Source organism: Hippocampus zosterae, chromosome 9, assembly GCF_025434085.1.
Source record: "Hippocampus zosterae strain Florida chromosome 9, ASM2543408v3, whole genome shotgun sequence".
Lineage (NCBI taxonomy): Eukaryota > Metazoa > Chordata > Actinopteri > Syngnathiformes > Syngnathidae > Hippocampus > Hippocampus zosterae.
In genome coordinates, this window is record NC_067459.1 from 7461415 (window position 1) to 7476616 (window position 15202).

A 15202-nucleotide genomic window follows, 5' to 3' on the forward strand; every position below is an offset into this window, starting at 1 on the left:
TTTTTGGAATGTGGGAGGAAACCGGAGCACCCGGAGAAAACCCATGCAGGCCCGGGGAGAACATGCAAACTCCACACAGGGAGGTCGGAACTGGAATCGAACCCGGTACCTCTGCACTGTGAAGCCGACGTGCTAACCACTGGACATTTTTAATCAAGAATGAACCCTTTCCTGTAAAATAAAAAATAGCTGATTAAAAAAAAAAAAGGCATGTATTACTGACCAAAACTGTACTTAGCGTAATAAAAGTGAATGTAAAATTTGTAGATGAGCATCACCAGCAGTTCAAGAAATGATATGTTGTTCTGTCATCACAAGGGTAGCTAGAGCCTAACCCAACTGACTTCGGGCAGTAGGCGGGGGACACCCTGAACTGGTTGCCAGCCAATCGCAGGGCACACAGAGACAAACAATTATCCGCGCTTACACTCATACCTCGGTCCTGAAGCAGAGAGCGATGTCATCGTCGGGAACGACGGACAGCATTAAGCAAGCATACCTCGGGACAATCTAGAGTGTTAAATTAAGCTCCACAAGCATTTTTTTGGAATGTGGGAGGAAACCGGCGACCCGGAAAAAAACGTAGCAGGCATGTGGAGAATATGTAAACTCCACACAGAAAGGCTGCAGCCGGGATCGAACCCTGCACCTCTGCACTGTGTGGCAGGCATGCTAACGAGTCGATCACCGTGCCACCCATATTTTATTAATATCAAGCAGCGAATTAGAATAATGCAAGTACTTCACATGTACAGTGTTTTGTACCACTGAACTTTCTGGAAAGCAGGTGTATTGTACAGTTGATTCCTGCACACTCACGGTTCAGCATCTGGGATTCACATATTTACAGATTTTTAAAAATCTATTGGGGGGGAACAAACATTTTGAATATTTATCAGTACCTTTTGAAGAATTTTATGGTTTAATCGTTTTTTTACAACAAATGTTGTTCCCTCTATGCATTTCAATGGGGTCAATTACCGGTATATGTAAATCTGTTATTCAGAGGCCAGCCTGGTCCTGTCCCCCGTGAATAGCAGGCGTCACCTGTACTTTTCAAACATAGACATTACTGGGTAGTACCATTACTTTCCACCAACATCCCTGAAATTGTAAAAAATAGCCATTAAATTATATGATGTGAAACACATAATCGTGTGCCAAACAAAGATCCAGTATTTATGTTAAATACATGTTAGAAGTACAATATCTGAATGGAATATTATAGTTTGGTCGCTTCAACAAAATCGTGGCTTGTCGGGTCACAGTGTACAAATCCTGACTTGTCTGCTCCTATGTCGAATTCTGTCGCACCCTTCTCTGTTTTTCCTGAAACCTGTCATGAAAATGCAATTGAGATGTAAGATGACCTGAGATTGTCTTCTCAATAATTTTGTTCAAAAAATTCTAATTCTACCTGTGATTTATGGCTGCAGCTGAAACAAGCAAAGTCGCTTTTCCTCACAAATAATTGGGAGTTCAGCTTGCCTTGCTTGCAGCCACCTATCCACAACAAAGGGGAAATTACTGCTTTGTCTTCTTGTGTTAGGAGGTTTCATGCATTTGCCACGGTGCAAGTCGGCAAGTGGTCCTCACCTGTGATCATGCTCACCAATAGTCCGATCACGATGGTTGTCAATGTACCAAGGAAGGAGATGTACAGGTAGGACAGAGAGTAGAAGTCTGCCAAAGGGGGCCTAACACTGACACACAACACAGGATGTCAGATTATCATTCAGTATTGTATAGTTATAAAGCAAATGGTAAATGGGCTGCCACTTCAATGGTGCTTTTCGACTTCGACTTGACACAGCACCAGGAGCAACTAGGGTTCAGTATCCTGCTTAAGGACCCTTCGGTATGGTTGCAATGGTGGGAAATGCCACTCTATCACCAAGCCATGTAGCTCCTGAGCAGCCTTCAACTTAGAATGGGGACTGGGGGAATTTTTATTAGGTTCCCACCTGTTGACTACAGTAAATATGTACTATATTTACTGATTGTAATACTAGGGATCCAACGCTACCCAAAGGTCATGATACAATACCACAATATGAACCTCACAATATGATAATGATCACGATATTGATGGCAGTGTGGCGATATTAAAAAAAAAAAAAACTCACGGTACTGTAAAAGAACAGCTCATGATATTGATAAGAAAAAGCACAATATTGTGTTTTTGTACATCATAATCGCCGTGACAAAGGTGTGGCCCGTCATTTTATTGTCATCTTTTCCTCCTGGCTCAGCAGCACAAAGTACCATAGTCGATGTAGTTCACAATGCTGTGTTTGGCTGAAACGGGAGAAATGTACAGAAGTTTTTGAAGATTTACGTTTGAGAGGCTGAACTTCAATTTGGACAGTTTTAAATTAAAGGAAGTTTCGAATCAATTACTAAAAGAATTAGCGATTAGCTTAATAATTAATATGTTGTGTAATCGTTGCACCTGCCATTACTGCAAATGTTTGTAAAGTACACTTTTATGCAGTGCAATTTTTGTTACAACAAACATTTGTTTCTGGGGGAAAGGCTGGAAAGAATTGATGGCATTGCATTCATTCCAATGGGGAAAACGCGTTGTAATAAATGTGTTTCAAGCGACGGGCCTCGTCAAAGAACAACTTCAATTTTGAATCTCAAGGCACTTTTGTTTGCAACATTTTTGTTGAGTAACGTGCAGTGAGGTTTGTATCTTGTTAAAAATGCGCCTTGGCTCAATCGAAGATGGAAAACACTTGGCTGAACTTTGTGTCTGTAAAATGTAATCAAAGGGTGAAAAGAGTAAGTTAACTCCTCTTTGTACTTGAATGACAGGAATGCCCAGGAGTGATCTCTTATGTCTCACTCAGGTTGGGTGACTGGAGTGGTCCATGGCGTTTCTGTGGTCATGTTGGACTGGAGAGTGTTGTTGCAACCCGCAGTGCTGACTGGCAGAGGGTTTGTCTTGTCTGCCGTCGCCGGGTAGAGCTGACCTCCGATCCCTACCCACAGTGTCAACACCAGGCTGAGGAACATTCCTGTGAGGCCTCCCTGCAAAGTCAACAAGCGAGTGCTGAAGGGCAGCAGGTGTGTGTCAGTGTTTTGTGTGTGTGTGTGTGTGTGCGTGTGCGTGTGCGTGTGCGTGTGTGCAACTCACAATTGAGTTGGCTGTGCGGAAAAGCATGCCTAATAGGTACAGCCCCAGAAGTGGCCCGCTCAGCATCCCAAATATAGAGAGAGCTGCCTATGGACAGAACACAATCAGGACACTGCGCTGTAGAGATAAAACAGTCAGTGTGTGATGGTCTATCAGGTTTACCTGCAGAACGCTTCCCATTTGTGAAGCGACTCCAGCCATCCCAATGCACAGAGCGCCAAAGAACACACCTCGGGAGAAAACAGTAGATTTCAGGTTGAAGGAGATGAAATATGCACTGCTCCTAGGTTTCTTAATGAAAGGTCTCTGGCATGCTTTTGTCAAAATTCTCGAATAAAGAAAATCAAGCAGATGTGTGTGTGTGTGTGTGTGTGTGTGTGTGTGTGTGTGTGTGTGTGTGTGTGTGTGTGTGTGTGTGTGTGTGTGTGTGTGTGTGTCTAAACAGCAAATGTGCAAAATCTCAAGTGCTGAACTGAATATCAATCGACTGTAGTTTTAATGGCACTAGTGACCACTAGAGAGCAGACATGTCTTTGTTTTGCTAAGACCAGGTCTTACTGGTCTTAATGTCCTACAAAATGAGTAGGCCTAATTTTGACAAATTTAGGAATAACATGCAGGAAAACATAGTTCCTCAACGGATTAACATTTTCAGAAAGATGTTTTTTTTAACAAAATGAGTTCTTTGCACTTTAGTTGATTTCTAGTTCAGCAGTTTTGTGCTGTTCTTCAATGGTAATTTTTAGGAAAGAGCCACATGTGGTTAAAACTAACTGTTTGCTCAGGTTAAGGACATCAATCAACTGTTCATCTTCTGAGATGGGATAGTCTGAAGAAACATTGTATATTGTGCAGGTTCTATTACATAACCATTTCAGCATTCCTACAGTAAGCAGTTTGAATAATGGATTGATGGATAATGTGGAGTCCTTGATTACACAGCCTATATTGAAACAGGATTCAATTCCTTGCTGAACGTGAACAGGCAAATCGGGGTGAATGGTTGTCAAGGCCTCGGTTATTTGAGTCATCAGGTCATCCTTTCTTATCAGTTTAAGACACAAAACACCTTTCCATGATCAGTTTGAAGTCAGTGAAAACCACATTTTAGGCAAAAAGCAAAAACATTGCTTGTGATATAACAGCAGCCAGACAAGACCACAGCAGCAGAACATTTGAAGATACTGCCTTTCAAGCGAAACCGGTTTGATTTTGTTACCATTCCAAGTTACTCAGATATGAGATTGTGAAGTGACCTAGATCTATGATACACTCTATGCTTTACAATACAATTTTCTTCTATCAATCTGTCAAGGTATTCTCTTACAAGTGGGACGTATTCACACAAAAGTTTTTTTTTTAAAGTTTTTTTGGGGGTTCGCTAAGAACAAGTGTATTACTTATCATACAATTAACCTTTTATCAACACTTACTCAGGCCCATGCTCAGCCAGGTTGTCTGCTTCACTGAGAGGTTTTTCCACACGGGACGAATAAAGTCTTCAACGGTGACTGCAACAAGGGCATTGATGCTGGAGGACACCGTGCTGAAAAACATAAACTCATCATGTAGCATCTATGTGATTGTTTTATACTTTACTATGTATTTTCTCAGCACTGGGCCAATTCATGTTTTGCTGTCCCTTATCTGGAAGAGCACACTCTCATGAATCAAAACTAATTTGCTGCCCAAACCGAACAATAGGCACACCTGCAAACAAAATGTGCTTCAGATAGCACTACTCAGTTGACAGGGTATAATTATAATTATGGCTGAGTATTGCTTCACAAGAAAACTTTAACAGCAGCGTTCAAAGGGGAGCATTCATTTCTTTTGCCAAGACAGAATTCTTGTGCCCTGTGAGGTTGTATCAAATGCTCCGTCTGAGCTGCGTGATTCCCACCAACGATCTAAAGCAATGATGTCCACAATTTGGCCCACAGAAGCCCACGATCCACACAAACCGTACAAATAAGATAATAGGAACATTTGTGTTAATAACACCAGATTATTGAGTGAGAGGAGCAAAAAAAGGTTGGTCCTGTCTCCAATCGCAAGTCAAAATGATCCCTACTGTCCAACCCATAGAATCATATTGGCACCTCCCATCGCTTCCCCATCCTTCACTAACCCGGAAGTTGCCTGCTAGCAAACAGACAAATAAACCGAAATGCAAAGCTCTATGAATTGTTTTTATAATTATGAATACTTCGTCCGAGGTGGTGGTCTGCGCTCTCCTTCGTTACATTCTAGTTTTAATTAAACAACAACTGTATTGAGGCTTTACAGCATCATATAAAAACAACATACAATTGCTGAGCATGTTTATCTGGACTGATGGATTGATTTGGATAAATTAGAGGTGAAGAATCTTCAAGTGGCCTATGCGTTCTTCCGATTTTTTGGGGGATGTGGCCCTTGGAAGAAAATGTTTGGACACCTCTCACACTAAATCAACGCATTTCTCTCTCCTTAGCCTCACCTCAGAGTGCCACTGTATGCAGCAGCCACAAACAAACCAGGAATTCCAGGGTAGACAGCCAAGATGTCCATGACCAGGTAGGGAAGCAACTGTTTATTTTTTGTTTTTTTGCAAAGACATTGTTATTCAACGCATAGGCAGGCGCTTGTGTGATGACCGGGTTGAGAAGTACCTGGTCTGTGGAACCGACATCGCCATTGGTGAACGGGTCGCAGTTCTTGTAAATGGAGAACATCGCGAGGCCAGACAGCATTGCCAGACTAAGAGTCACACACAAGCCCACCATGTTCACATACAAAGCCCTGGACAGAGAATGAGAGGTGATGTAAGGGCATGAAGGCTTCTAACTGATAATTATCGATAAATAATGTAGGCTGCAGGAATGCTCACATCTTGGCATGGCGCAGCGTTTTGCAAGAGATGTAGCGTTGCACCTGGGATTGGTTTATCGCGTAGACTGACATCCATGTCACGCTACCACCTATAGTCATGCTCCAGAATGTATGTCGCTTCAGGGGATCAGGGTCAAAGCTGAGTCAGGTCCAAAATGAAAGAGCTTATATGTGGAAAATATTTGTCTTGGTTTTACAAGCTCCATTGCAGGACACTCCTAGGCCATTAATAACAAAACAAGCAGTCGAAAAACTGACAAGTAATAATTATGGCGGGAACCGACAGTGCCTTCTTGACTTGCTTGTGTCTTTGGGGTGGAAGGGAATGGTAGGGGTCAAAGGCAGGTAAAGTATGTGCTGTCTCCCACTTTTTAACATGAGTTTGAATGTGAACACTGCCTCACCCCTGTTATAAGAGAGTGCAACCACATTATTTCGGTTACTTATCTTTGTTAGCCCTCTCAATAAGAGGTGTGTGTGCGTGTATGTGTGTTTTGGAATTGTTTTGTACAGGTTAAAGGCCAAATTATTGGTTTTGAAATGATTTCTCTTTTTCTTGGGCCTTGTGACAAAATATTTCTAAGCATCACAAAGTTATATGATGTGATGTGTGATGAAATGAAGCTCCGCATATATTTTTGGGATTCCTAAATAGATAACACTTCTTTCCAACAATGATACTTAATACGCCCGTCCTTACTCAAATGTCTCAAGTCTACCCCCTTGGCCAGCGTCTTCCCAAATTTTGTCCAGGCCTCCCTGAAGCACGGCCCCCCTTGCTATTACGGCCACAAAACCGGTCAACATGATCACCATCTGTAGCACGTCGGTCCAAATGACAGCTTTCAGGCCACCCTGTAGATGACACCAACACTGATCATGTAGAGTTCAACAATTTTGAGCAGACAAGCAAAATGAGGCTCGGGGATATTCAGAGTGAGGGCGTTTTACCAACCAAAGTGCAGTAGACGATGCACACTGCCCCCGTAGCCACCAGTACTCCCCACAGATCCATCCCAGTGACTAAATAATCAGAAATGCACATGATAATAATTGGGTGTCAAAGTTTTACCATGATCAAGTAAGTATAATTATGTCAGTTCAGTTTGTGAGTTAAATGTTGAGTGCATTTCAGTTGAGTTGTTAAAGCCCCTGTAATGACAAATCAGAGATTCGTTTTTAAATACATTGTACTAGTTTGAAGCTAAGTGTTGAAAACATTGCCAAAGAGTGAGAACTATGTAGTCTGGAATAATACAGATTTACTGTTAAAAACAGTTTGTTTTTTTAATCATTTAAGTTTTCCATTTTTTGGGGGCTGTGGCGAAAATCAGTGCAAACACTTGGGCATTCAGCATGAGTCCTCATGTCCAGACTTCATTCGCATCAGTGGTTAGCCGGCGCAATGGGTAGTTACTTAACTATTATTACTGGGGCCATTTCTACCACTACAGAGAGCGGTTAGCTTGCTACCTGCACCTACACCCCCAAAATGCATCTATCTTCCCTGGAGGCTACATTTTACAGAACAGTTTGGTGTTGTCATTAAAATTCCTAAGTGAGGAGGGAACATTGCGGGTGAACCCACCACTGATGAGGAGTCCCAGAAGGCTCACAAGGTCGCTAGATGTTGTTGTGGCGTGGAAATCTGATATATTTTTGCAGCTCATGTGGGGATGTGTAGGCATAAGAAAAGACGCTACATAAAGCAGCATCTATTTGTCAATAGGGTGTGGTTTTCTGCATTCATTGGAACTACCTACAGCAGTGGTGTCAAACATGCGGCCCACGGGCCGGGTCTGGCCCGCAAAGAGGTTCGATCAGGCTCACAGGATCATTTAAAATTGATAAAATGCATAAAAGACACGGAATCAATACTTTTAATAAGGTGCAATTCATGCAGTATCCGCTAGGGGACACACTGTTATATAATATTTCTTTTCTTTTTAGAGAGACTTTCACGTTGGTTTGTTCAGCGGGTGTGCATGCATATTGATAACCGAGCCACATTTGAAAATGTTCCCCGCTTCTGATCAAAGCCAGCAGATTCTCGATTATCGGGGTGAATCTAAAAGATTCTTGATCATCTTGACTGATTATCCTGTGGTGTGTAAAGAGAAGCGCTGTCACAAATTAACAGATATATTTAGAATCAATTACTCCATCGATTAACCAAATAAACGGATAAAAATGTAATTTGCAATGAAGTGTATTCCAAAAATGTTTATTTCCCCCAATTACTGTTCATCAACCAATTGCTGTGGTTGATTTGGTATCGTTTCAGAATTAAAAACAATTTAACAACTATTTAGCACAACCACACAAGTGTGATTGCTGAGGTACTCTCAACCATTTTTCAACTGATTCAGTGACTGGTTGGGTCATTGTTTTCCAAAGTAAAAACAGATGTTTTGAAATTACTTATTTTAATGAACCACAAACGATATTCAGTCTGCTTTCATGAAGGACGATAGAAATCAGAGAATAATTACTGTTGAGACGTTCAAATTAGAGCTGTCAGTTGAGAGCGTTTTTATTGGCATTAATTTAAATGAATTTTAACGGGATACATTTTTTGTCACGAGATTAACGCGGCACACGTCACAGCGGATGTTACGTTTCTCTATAAATAAACCAGAAACAAAACAACAAGCGCGCTGCATAGGTCCATGCACGTTTGTTTTGCCAACCACGGCAGCACGAGACACAGAAAATGGATACTTTAAGAGTTTATGAATGGAAAGTTTACTTTTAAAAAGTTGCCAGATTGTTCCACTGACAAGACCAAAGTTACCTGTATGTTTTGCAGTGGTAAACTGATCTATCATCATAGCACGTAAAGTCTGAAATACCACTGAATGGCCAAGCACAGCTGACGTGAGTACTCCGCCCCCTCGTCTCGGACAAACAGCTATGGATCATTTCAAAGCGAAGAAAATGGATAACACGACGAAGAACAAATTTGCTGAAGCCATAGCTAAATGTATGGCAACTGCATGCAAGCCTGTCAATATTGTTCACAGCTCGACTCAAGCTGAAACTGACGCGATTGTTACTTGTTTGGAACTATTTTGTGTGGAAGGTTACAGTGTTCTGTGGCCCTATAAAAGCGGGTGGAGCTTCTCTAGGTTCGTCTGACAGCGAGGGTGAGTCGAGGCACCTCCAGAGTTCAGCAGTGCAGTGGTAGCGATCTAGCGAACCCACTGAAAATAAAACGTCTCCACTGTTGTCATCGAACCAAGTTTAGTCATCCGAAATGATGTCTACGCAAAACCGTAGAGAGACTTCCGAGCAAGAAGGACCAACAGAATCAACAGAGCCTCACTGCTGTGTTCAAAGCAAACTTGAGAAAAACGAAGTATGCAACCATGGCTTGAATCTACGATAGGCTGAGTACTAGTTTATCTTAGATGTGCACTTTATAATATTATATTGCTCTGTTTTGATTCCATAAAAAGAGCTGTTAAAGCAGTTGTTGTGTGACAAAATATTTTTTTCACTGTAATATTGTGTGAGAGATTATGTGTGAATAACTGCTCCAAGTAAAAAATGTTCGTGTAAAATTGAAAATCGAAATTGTTATTTCAGAAAATATTTGCATTTTGCACATAGAAAACTGATCCATGTTGATGAGAGCATTAAAATGGGGAAAAATAGGACAAAAAATATAAAAGGAAATTCAGAAACGATAAAAAAAATGCGTAATATATAATAATCACGATTAATTTTTAGTTGTTAATTTGAGTTAATTATGACAGTTGCATTTTTAATTAGATTAAATATTTTAATCGTTTGACAGCTCTAGTTCAAATCAAAGGATTTGGACTCATTTCAGTTAAACAATGGCTCTAAAAGATTACCAGTACTTGATAATTCCAAAAAGTTGTTGATTAATTTTATAATTGATTAGGTGCTAAATAATCGATTAATTTTGACACCTCTTGTAAAGAGTGACTTCACAGCCGCAACCGGTTGCGCTAAGTGTATGTATAACACGTCTCCCAAGTCATTCCACACAATAGAAAAGACAAGGAGGACCATTTGCGACTACAATGTGTAATATAGTTACTAAATAAGCGAATAGTTAGCCTTGGTTCTTCTATTTCTACTTGTACTACTACTTAGTTTGTACTCTTCCTTCTAACTTCTGGCACCACAGGTCAGGTTTGGAACTATGACAGACATCTGTCATGGGAGAAGAGACATTGTTAGTGTAGTTATCATGATTTCTGTCATGTGCTCTGTTGAGTTACTGGATTACACAACAAACCGTAAGAGCAGTTTGCACACCCATGCTGATTTGGAGGTATTGTACAAATAAAGGCTTGACGATGCAAATTCCTCCCTGTCATCTGCAGTTGAGTTGAATAAATAAATGTTCCTGGACACGATTTGCTGAAATACAGCATGAGAAGTTGGGCGCACGTCATTGAGTCACTAAGACAATAGTTACTGATCACATGTTTGTTTGTTTTCTCATAGTCTCAAACGGTCATGATTCCAAATTACTCCGGCGTGTCGTTATGATGTGTAGTCTGTGTCTCTTGTCTTTTTGTGAAACATTTTTGTCCACAGCATCGCTTCTCAGTCAGGCTAACAGGGGCATCGTACTGTGTTTATTTCCTCCATCTGCTTGTCGACTTGTGTCTACAAGTCACATACCTTCTTGCAAACGTCCCTACATTAAGTTCTTGAGGCACCTCCCACACATTCAGATCTTTCAGCACTAAATCCCCGATTTTCTATTGTCAAGAACTTAAAAGTGTGATTTCTCGGCTTGCTGTGTTGACAAAAGGGAAAATAGTACAATGAACAACTAAGTATGAATTTCCCCCAAAAAACAAAAAACAGCTTAGATTAAATGTGACTCATCAGAGATTGACGTTTTAAGACTTTAAAATGTATTATTTGGTGACTTACTTTGATTCAGAGCAAGAGCCGGAGCGTAGATGACCAAACCGGTGTACAGGATCTGTTAGGAGAGGCCGCCATTACTTGATTGGATTGGAAACAACGCAAGCTTGCCATTCATAGTCATAGAGGAGGGAAAGATGCTTCAATTTCCATCAGACCAACAGGGAAAACAAAGCCAGGTGTTGTTTGTCAGGATGAAGACTGCAAAGGAGCATGCTGGCGAAATTGTGTTGCGTTACCAACCGTCTGCATGGTGTACATGAAGGTCCCAAGTACACGAATGAGCCTGCTGAAGCGCATCTCCAGGTACTACAATTGAAAAGGAATCGTACAAGTTAAAATACCAGATGGTAGTCCTTTAGTTTAGTTTTTTTAAACTTCCTGTTACACATTTACTTGTACCTCTTTATTTTATTCCTCTGGTCTCGATGCTGGCCATTTGTGTCCACCTGGCTACCTTTTTGAACTATTTTAGCTTCGGTGTCAATAAAAAGGTAATGGAGCTGGCCAGGGGTGGAGATTTATGTCTGATTTTGTTATTTCCAAGTTCAACTCATGAACGACGTCAATAATATACTGTTTACAACCGATTTTACTTTTTGGCTCAGGTGCCATTTTTGGCTAAATGAAGCTCATGAAAACCTTTTTTATGTTGCTCTTGTTTACTGGATTAAATCTTACAATTTAGGGGTATCATTCATTCGAGTATGAACACTCCCCATGTCTGCGTGGCTTTTCTCCAGGTATTCTCTCTGTGGTAGTAAAATAGCGGGGAGAAGCTCATTTAAGTGTGTGTGTGGTTGATCACCTTGATTTTAAAAACGAGCCATCCTGCACATTAAGTCAATTAAAGATCCATTTTACTCTATAGATGACAAGGTTAGGTTAATTTTCAATTACTGCTGCGTCCGTGCAAGGAATGAATTAAACTAAACCAAGCACCACTTCATAAGGTTGTACTGAGAATATATAAAACTTTTGTTTTAGAGGTTATTTGTAAATTATTAATTATTTGTAAATTTCCCCAGTGTGGGACGAATAAAGGATATCTTATCTTATTTCACAAACTGGACGTTGTGCAAACCGACTGGAATTTGAAATGCTATCCATCCATCCATTTTCCAAGCCGCTTAATCCTCACAAGGGCCGCGGGGGCTGCTGGAGCCTATCCCAGCCGTCTTCGGGCAGTAGGCGGGGGACACCCTGAACCGGTTGCCAGCCAATCGCAGGGCACACAGAGACGAACAAACAGCCGCGCTCACACTCACACTCACACTCACACCTAGGGGCAATTTAGTGTGTTCAATCAGCTTGCCATGCATGTTATTGGAACGTGGGACGAAACCGGAGTACCCGGAGAAAACCCATGCAGGCCCGGGGACAACATGCAAACTCCACACAGGGAGGCCGGAGCTGGAATTAAACCCAGTACCTCTGCACTGTGAAGTCGACGTGCTCACCACTGGACTACCTGGCCGCCCATTTTAAATACTAGAAAATTGAAATTAATGGATTTATTCATGACTAAAATGGAAGTGAAACTTGATGGGTGATTTCTGCTTTTAAAAATCTTCAAAATTACAAACAAACATGTTCAAAGGTAGTAAACTCAAACAAGGCATGTGGATTAAATATGACGATCAAATGATTGGTAACGACTTTGTTGTATTTTTGGGGGGAATCTGTGTTTTTCCATTGCTAAGTTTATATCACAGTCATTACGCTTATATTAGACCTGTTTGTCTCCCTCTTACTTCATAGGCACTTGTGATCCCCAGCCGATAGAATAGAGGCACAAAAATCTCAGCAGTGATGAACGACATGATGACGTAGCTGATGCCAAAGAGCCAGAAGGATGTTCCATAGAGGTACGCCTCGGCTGGGGTGCCAATGACGGTGACGCCGGACATGAAGCTGGCCGTGAGTGACATGGCCACAGGTACCGCCGACATTTGCCTCCCGCCCAGAAAGTACTCGGCGCTGCTGCTCTCCTTGCGTCCTCGAAAGGCCTGGAAGAGGCCAAGGCCAGCAGCGCCCACAATCGTACCCGCGAACACCACATAGTCCCATTCGGAGAAGGTGGCCACCGGGCCACCCGTGCCAACCATAGTGACTTCCGGCGTGGAAGATGCCTTGTGCTTGATTCTTGAAGATAGAATATCTCAAAGTAAAAATCTTGAAGGGGGAAAAAAAAAAAAAAATACAAAAAGCAGCAGTGAGGGAGAGAAAAAGTCCTTTCCGAGCTCATCAAAAACAACTAATAGATACACATACCGTGGAGTCACCAGAACTGATTCACACGGACACTCCTCTGCCTCGCGATATGTAAGAGGCTACCTGAAGACCATAAAGATTATTTCCCTTTGTTAATAATCTATCAAAGACAGCCTGGGGCATTGGTCCGCCGTCATCTCATGTGTTTATAAAAAAAGAAGCATTGACCTGTGGTGTATTTGTTGTTGTTGTTGTTCTGTTAAAACAAAATACACACCCTCAGTGAAACATTTCCCAAAAATGAGCATCTCCAGGTTGCTTCCTACCTCCTGCTTATCTTGGAAAGCAGCTGTTTCACCAAAATGATCACCACAGACAGTCATATATTATTTAATATCACTCCACGGATCATTTTTAATACTCAAGTCATGCATATTGAAGGATTTTTTTTAAAAAACGTGGCCGGTAGAATGTGGTCATGGTCAAGGCACCTTTGTGTACTCATAACAAATTATGCGTACTATGTGCAAAATGATGATTTTTGGGGGGGTGATTTCATTTAACTTGAACTAATGAACTCACGGTAACGCTGTGAGTTTGTCTGGTTCCATAAATGCTTAGCATTAGCGCCTGCTAATGTTTGTTGACTGACTGTGTGAAGGAGGTTGTCATTCACTCGGTTTCCATGTGAGGTGTGAAATCCAATAGAAGATCAATTAACATCATTTGACAAACACATTTGTCTTCATGTGTTAATATCACTAGTGTGCTTTTGGTGTGAATCACTCAGAAAATCATGAACATGGAGCAGAATCATGACATTTTGCGGCCTTGTCATAAGTGGACAAACATTTGCGAATATACAATATAGACAGTGACAGGTCTCTTAAAATGTGTTTTCTCATTATATACTATTTCAATCACGTAGAGTCTATTTTCATATTCGTATTGGAAATGTTTGGTGCAATCACTGCTCCTTTAAAAAAGAAATAGGGATGTTTACAGTGGTATAATGCCAATTTTGTTCATAGTCATTCTTCAGTGGAAGCTGAAACAGTGGGTAGTTGCACATTTGAGTAAGTAATTGCACATCATTTTCGTCATCTCATATGTCCAGAGTTGGATGATGTCCATCTTAAAATATCCACTATGTCACAATGAAATATGAAATGATACAGTCTTCAAACCTTTCAGAAATTCAGAGTGTTTGTGAAACAGTACACGGTCACCTTGCTAACTGAATGTAGTAAACCTTCACTTCGAAACACCATGTGACCATTACACCATTAGCCCAAACTGTCCACCCTGTAAGTTAGCTCATATGTTTTTCTGTTTGTGTCTACCTGTATATTGTCTTTATTAAAAAAAAGAGAGAGAAGAGAACATAACCTCTACTTAATACGGTCGAAAGAATATGAAGTTCAATGATGAATTTCTGACTTTGTGAGGGTGACTAATCATAACGACTAATGTGCGTTTCCAATGAACCACGCCTGAATGACAATCAGGTAACAAAATCCACGTGCTTTAAATATCCTCGACAATGATTCAACAAAATTCTCGATAAGGACAGGATTGTACATCTCACTTTATAGACTACCGGATGTGTTTCAAGTTTGAAATGATTTTTCTTTTATGCTCCTGAGAGTAGATAAGACATTTAAGAGTATGGCAACTTAGTGTGAAGACACATTTTCCCGGTTTAATGTTTACACAAATGAGAGACAGATTAGAGCATCTTTGGCAAACGTAGAAAACCTTGGTTTAATATTTGAGAGGCTCATGAGAAATATCCAATCCTTCCAGTAAAAGCAATGAGTACAAGGCCTCCAGTGCAGTATTTCCCACCTTTGACTGAGTCACGTGTATGTATGATACTGGAAAAATCTCTTGAGTATTTCCGCACCAAAAAATGTCACCAAAAGTATATATTGCTCACCGAACCCATGATTTTGTGTCGATTTACCCCCATATGGACTTACTAAGTGTGGAATCTTCAATGGAACACAAAGATAAAATGCTCTTGGATGAATTGCAACAGGAGAACACACACAGGGT

The 15202-nt window shown here is 41.0% G+C and overlaps 1 protein-coding gene across 1 annotated transcript; it reads right to left on the reverse strand.

The window, feature by feature from the left end:
- Positions 1-125: 125 nt before the first annotated feature.
- slc5a8l (solute carrier family 5 member 8, like) lies at positions 126-13264 on the reverse strand. The gene is made up of 16 exons (XM_052075139.1): positions 12685-13264; positions 11174-11239; positions 10937-10988; positions 6972-7039; positions 6717-6871; positions 6015-6155; positions 5797-5926; positions 5625-5713; positions 4576-4688; positions 3305-3372; positions 3143-3229; positions 2852-3036; positions 1597-1703; positions 1418-1503; positions 500-1336; positions 126-435 (listed from the first exon to the last, which is right to left on the reverse strand). The coding sequence occupies exons 1-15, from the start codon at positions 13036-13038 to the stop codon at positions 1223-1225; spliced, it is 1815 nt and encodes a 604-aa protein (XP_051931099.1). The 5' UTR covers positions 13039-13264; the 3' UTR covers positions 126-435; positions 500-1222.
- Between the last annotated feature and the right edge of the window lie 1938 nt (positions 13265-15202).

What these genes read in the sequence shown, in the direction of transcription:
- slc5a8l (XM_052075139.1), bottom strand. Translation starts at nt 13,038, where the DNA reads ATGGTTGGCACGGGTGGCCCGGTGGCCACCTTCTCCGAATGGGACTAT. An exon ending in GGCTCTTGCTCTGAATCAAA is followed by an intron (nt 7,040 to 10,936) that starts GTAAGTCACCAA and finishes CTGATTATTTAG; the next exon opens with TCACTGGGATGGATCTGTGG. An exon ending in ATTGGTGAGCATGATCACAG is followed by an intron (nt 1,504 to 1,596) that starts GTGAGGACCACT and finishes TGTTGTGGATAG; the next exon opens with GTGGCTGCAAGCAAGGCAAG.